The sequence below is a fragment of the Gavialis gangeticus genome, unplaced genomic scaffold (assembly GCF_001723915.1).
Source record: "Gavialis gangeticus isolate Ggan-Ray unplaced genomic scaffold, GavGan_comp1, whole genome shotgun sequence".
NCBI lineage: Eukaryota > Metazoa > Chordata > Crocodylia > Gavialidae > Gavialis > Gavialis gangeticus.
The window spans coordinates 1,043,429-1,048,590 of NW_017728955.1; the positions used below are offsets into that span (position 1 = coordinate 1,043,429).

Genomic DNA, 5,162 nt, shown 5'->3' on the forward strand with positions numbered 1-5,162 from the left:
AACAGAAGAAAAGAAAATACAAGCCATACTATACAATTTCTTTTCTTTCTTTCTTTTTCTTTTCTTTTCTTTTGAATATACTCAGGTTTTAATAATTTTCTGACTGTTTCTTTATTACCCCGATCTCAGTCCTCTGCTGTGCCAAAATGTACACAGAAAAAGCAAGACTTCCAGTAGGGAAAAGGAAGAAGACTGCACAGCCCTAACCCCCACAGATCCTTACCACTGGAATCCACCGATTGGTTCTGTAAACCTGTGCCGGATCAAGAAAGTTGCAACAGCTTCAGCAACCTGAAGGTGGGGGAAAGAGGTCGCAATTCAGTCAACTTGAAGCTCTGGCAGTTCCAAACACAAATCACCTGCCAAATCAGGCTTTTTTCTGTAAACAGATTTTCCAACATTTCTGTACAGAACTGCCACACAGAAAAGAAGGGAAATTACTGTATTAGACCACGAAGACGGAGGCACTGACTATACAGCTCCATGCGGTCAAATACAATGGAAAACAGAACAGTTTTCACCATCTCCTTTGCTGTCAGTAATCCCATGGCATGATTTCTCTCTCTGGCAGGTACAGTCAGGCAGAATTGTTAGTTAAATCAGCATGCCTTTAAGCAGCAACTGAGGGCATCAGATTGATAGTAGTAATAACACATGGCCTTTAGTTTGCACTTTAATAATGATGCTTCTTCCAAACATCTCATTGTGAGTGGAAACGGGGCAGACTGGGGCACACAAAAGTTAAATGAATCAAGGCCACGTGGGAAGGCAGTGGTAGAGGTGAGCTTGGAACTGTGTGCTCTGTCCACTATCCCACAGCACCATGTAGGCAGGATACCGAAAAGCCACTGAGCTTTGGCAATATAAAAAAAAAAAAGCCCACAACTGTTGATACTATTTATATCAGCTTCTCAAAAACACAAACCACCCAGCTTTGATCACCTGACAACCAATGCTAAAAGCAGAAGACTGCACTGGAGGCGGTGAGGGCTGGGGCGGGGGAAGATAAAAGAGCCAAGGGAGGGGAAAAGCCTATGATCACATCACACCCTCGCTACTGTCTACGTAGTCAGTCCCACCACCCTTTGGCCTTGACACAGCTACAGCTGTAGTGTAGGTGGGACCTGGGTCTCTAAGGAAAAGTGTCTTTGATCATCTCATCCCTGAAAAGCAGCTAAAGTGCCATGTGAATAAGCAGGCTCCCTGGCAGTTATGGTGTAGCCTTGAAAATCTATGCAAGTGATTCTCAACTGGTGTTTCTCAAGATCCTTGTAAGGGTGCCACAGTGTCTGGCCCATATGTGAGGTAAGCCCCCTCCTCCCTGTATCCAGTGCTGTGCACCTGCCCCAGCCTCCTGCAGACCAGCGGCACCTGTGGCTACTCCTCTGCGGACCCACCCTCCTAGGACACCTAACTTTATGTTCAGCTGTGGGTGGGCAGACACAGGGCCATGTCTTTCAGCCTGGCTCATCCCATGGTCCTGGGGCTAGAGGAAAGGGACACAGAGGTAGATGGCTCCACACACCAGCTGACAATATCCAGAGGAGCAGCTTCAGTAGCAGGTGCCACCTTTGTGCCCTCAGGCTCAGACCAGGGGAAGGCAGAGGGAGGAGAGAGTGGGGCAAAGTGAAGTGAGGTACTGCCCCACCACCTTCACCTGACATCAGCCAGATCAGTAGTTCTTAACATTTTTAGCCTCAAGGTTGCTCCCATAAATTTTCTGAATTTAGATTGCAGTGCAGTAATTCTCAACCATGGCACTGCTGAATTCAGAGTTGCGGAGGGTGCCTAGATGCTGAGGAGCAGTGACCAAAGTAACAGGATGTCAGCTGCATAATAGTGACAGGCCCCTTTTGCACCGAACTAGAAAGTGCCAGAGCCCAGATGGCTTGCAGGGCTTTGGAGCTCACCTTGTCCGGAGCATCCTCATGGACTGCATGGCCGCACTGGGGGAGAACTTGCATCTGAAACTTTCCTACAGAACAAAGAAAGTCAGGGGAATTGCTTTTAACTGGACTCATTCCACACTGGCAGCAACTTGGGTAGATGCTACATGGGAATACAGAAGCCCATATACATCCCATGCTGGGATTGAAAACACTTGATGCTTCTATGAATGTTCCATCTATATAGTTAAATACTTTATAACTAAGCCTTGCTGTGTGCATCTAGCTGCTGGGGACCAGGAAGTTGCATTTGACATCAGATGTTGAACAGCAAGATGTACAGAGAGGGCAGTTTCACTATGGGGCAAGAACTGGCTTCTTCATTCATAGTTCCTGCATGATCAAACTAAAACACTCTCCAGGGAGCAGGAAGGTAACTAATTATTTCTGAGCACTTTGTATTGAAGGTGGTTCCATCTTCCTAAGAGGAAGGCGACTGTCAGACCTACCATGCCGTGATCTTCCAGTACCAGAGTTCCAAAGAAGCCAGTGATTGGGGACTTGAGCTGACAGCCAACCACTAGTTGACGTTTAGTCAGCACCAGAAAAGGAGGGGATTACTTTCATCTGGTACCAAGCAGGAGCAATGGGATGACACAGAAGAATCAACAAAAGCTTCCTAATGGCAGGATGTAGCACTCATTTTGTGATCTAAGACTGGGGATGAAACCTCATCATTTGAAACATTTAAAAGCTGAGCTAAAGAGAGACGGCCCTGCCAGAGCACCAGAGAGATCTCAGCCTCTTTGTCTCCCATTAGTATGCAATCGCTAGGGACTGCACTGGTACTCTGGGGGTTAATTAAGTTTGTTAATACTCATTTGTCTCAATACAGACTGCTCCTGTTCAGGATCGTTCCAGACACCCTCCCTAATGTTTTCAGCCACAGCAACAAGCAATCATCCAAAAGAGCATTACAGCACCGCTCAGTATTTACCTTGCATCTGTCCAATCGTTAGGTCTTTATCCAGCCTGTCAACGCCTGGAATAAAACAAACAAATGCTTTGGGCAGAAGCCAGGGAAAGCGTGTCTAGTCAGGCTCTAAGGTTTTGCAAAGGGTGTTTGGTGTAAAAATGGGATGGAAACAGCATGCTGGCACCCACTGGAACACTTTACTGCTTAGCAGGATAGTAAAGGGACAGGAGAGGATCCATGCTGGAGACTGAGGAACCATTCATTCACCCTTCCAGCCGCACCTCTAAAAAGGGCACTTAACATGGTTGGACTCAGTCTTCCCTATCCCAGGCCCCTGGGCGTGGACTCTTTCACTTTTGGGTCACAAGTTCGAATCCTACCCTGATCTACAGTAAAAAAAGATATTAGTACTGGGCCCTGGGGAACAAGCTGTGCTTCAGTCCTGTTCTGAAACGTTACCTTAAACTTGCAACCAAACCACCTTCCTCGAGGCCAGAGCATCTGGTATAAATAAGTCTCCCAGGTACATTGTAAAAAGGGAAACAAAAGGTCTCAATGGACTTTTCCAAGGTCTCTTCAGGAATGTAGAGAGGACAGAATAGAAGCTAGGCCAACTACCCCAGGCCAGAGTTTTACCTACAGGTTCACCCTTCTCTCCTCTAAACTGCTGACTGCAGCCACAGGGAATGATTACTTCAAACCAGGGCTGTCCACACTTCCAGAGGGGCTGGGGACCCAATGGCCCCTCCACCCCCTACCAGGAGACCAGAGGCTGCAAGTTAACACCTCACAGGCTGCATGCCAGCAGGACAGCTCTGTTTTAAACCACATTTCAAACAAAGCAGCTCTCACTCACGAGAAAAAGGGAGGCACCTACCTGCTAAAAGCAACAGCTTTGGAGTAGGACAACCAAGGAAGAGGTTAGATAATCCCCTAAACCACCCATCCCAGTACTTTTCTGTTTTCGACAGTTCGATTCGCCATGTGTATGGGTGCTCCTTCTTTGTCTGCAGGGGAAACGCAAAGAGCTCAGTGTTAGCATTCCATTGACAGCAACCTGTGCAGAATAAATGTAGGCGAGTGCCCTCTAGGGAAAAAAAAAGTGAGCACTGAGACAAATCCTGACAGCTAACATTGGTTTGTCCACCACAGGTGAGGCTAATGGGACAGCATCACCAACTGGCCTCTCTCATTCCTAAGCATGCTTCCTCCACAATACAGCTGCACCATGTTAACAGGGGAAACGAGCAAGAAGTCCGTGCATGTTGCCTCTAACACAGAAAGCAAGGGAAGCCTGGAGCTTCCAAGGCTGTTTTATACCAGAAATAAGATACATGCGCAGAGCTCTGGGACCTGTCCCTCAACAAAGCCTGGGTGAGATACGGGCACCTGGTACAAAGCTGTAATATGCTGTAAAATGGTTTCACCCGAGGGACTAGAATGATTAGATCATGGTCCATATTCCCCTGTGAGGAACAGTGAGACCTTTATAAGACACAGAAATACAGTGGAGACAAAGCATGAGCAACTCTTTAAAACAGGTTGTTATGAACCTTCCTCCTTCAGGAGAGAAGTCCTCTTCTGAACCAAGCCCATGAATATCTGGAAATAACATCAAGGACTAACTCAAGATGTAACCAGCTGCACAAGAGCAAGACAAAGTAAAAGCCCTGGTACAAGCCAAGTTGTCACTGCAGTTGCTTCCATTTACAGTAAGGCTAGTTACTCTTTTGGGGATAACTTCTGTATGTCCCCCTGGAGGGCAAACTCTTGGCTGACCCCCATGGTTGTCTTCTTGCTCCCTATAGTCTCCATATATCCTTGAGATACAGAATTCACATCTTTGTTTGTCTCTTCAAGTATAGAGAGAGAAATGCCCACCTCTGTGTCATCTTCCTTCTTCCGTTTATTAACGGATCCTCCTCCTTCCTCGTCTTCCTCCTCCTCCTCCTCTATTATCCCCTCCACTATGGTTTTGGGGCCCTCAGGACTGGCAGCCCCTTCACACCTGGTAAAACAGGAGCAGAAACTGAGCATTTTTCTGTTTTGAAAAAGACTAAGGATTTTAAGAGAAATGAGCCACACCAGTAAGATACAGAAGATACACCACTGAGTGCTCCAGGGGGCACAGTTGACCTGAGAATCAGTCAGATAAAGATGGGGGTAGGGGTCAAGTCATGCAAGCAAAATCAGCTTCCTTATAAAACACAGTGGGATAAAAACACTGGACACATCTAATTCCTTTTGTAAGCATCATTGTGTTTTGAAGGGTTACAGGAAAAAAAAAAAAAAAAAAAAAA

At 46.6% G+C, this 5,162-nt stretch overlaps 1 protein-coding gene across 1 annotated transcript in view; it reads right to left on the reverse strand.

The window, feature by feature from the left end:
• Window positions 1-5,162, reverse strand: part of PPME1 (protein phosphatase methylesterase 1) — a 62,603-nt gene that overhangs the window by 10,866 nt on the left and 46,575 nt on the right. Inside the window, exons 10-14 of the mRNA XM_019522014.1 lie at window positions 4,744-4,870; window positions 3,740-3,869; window positions 2,884-2,928; window positions 1,911-1,975; window positions 224-291 (exon numbers count right to left, since the gene is read on the reverse strand). Coding sequence (XP_019377559.1) covers window positions 224-291; window positions 1,911-1,975; window positions 2,884-2,928; window positions 3,740-3,869; window positions 4,744-4,870 — 435 coding nt within the window. The remainder of the gene's footprint in view (window positions 1-223; window positions 292-1,910; window positions 1,976-2,883; window positions 2,929-3,739; window positions 3,870-4,743; window positions 4,871-5,162) is intronic.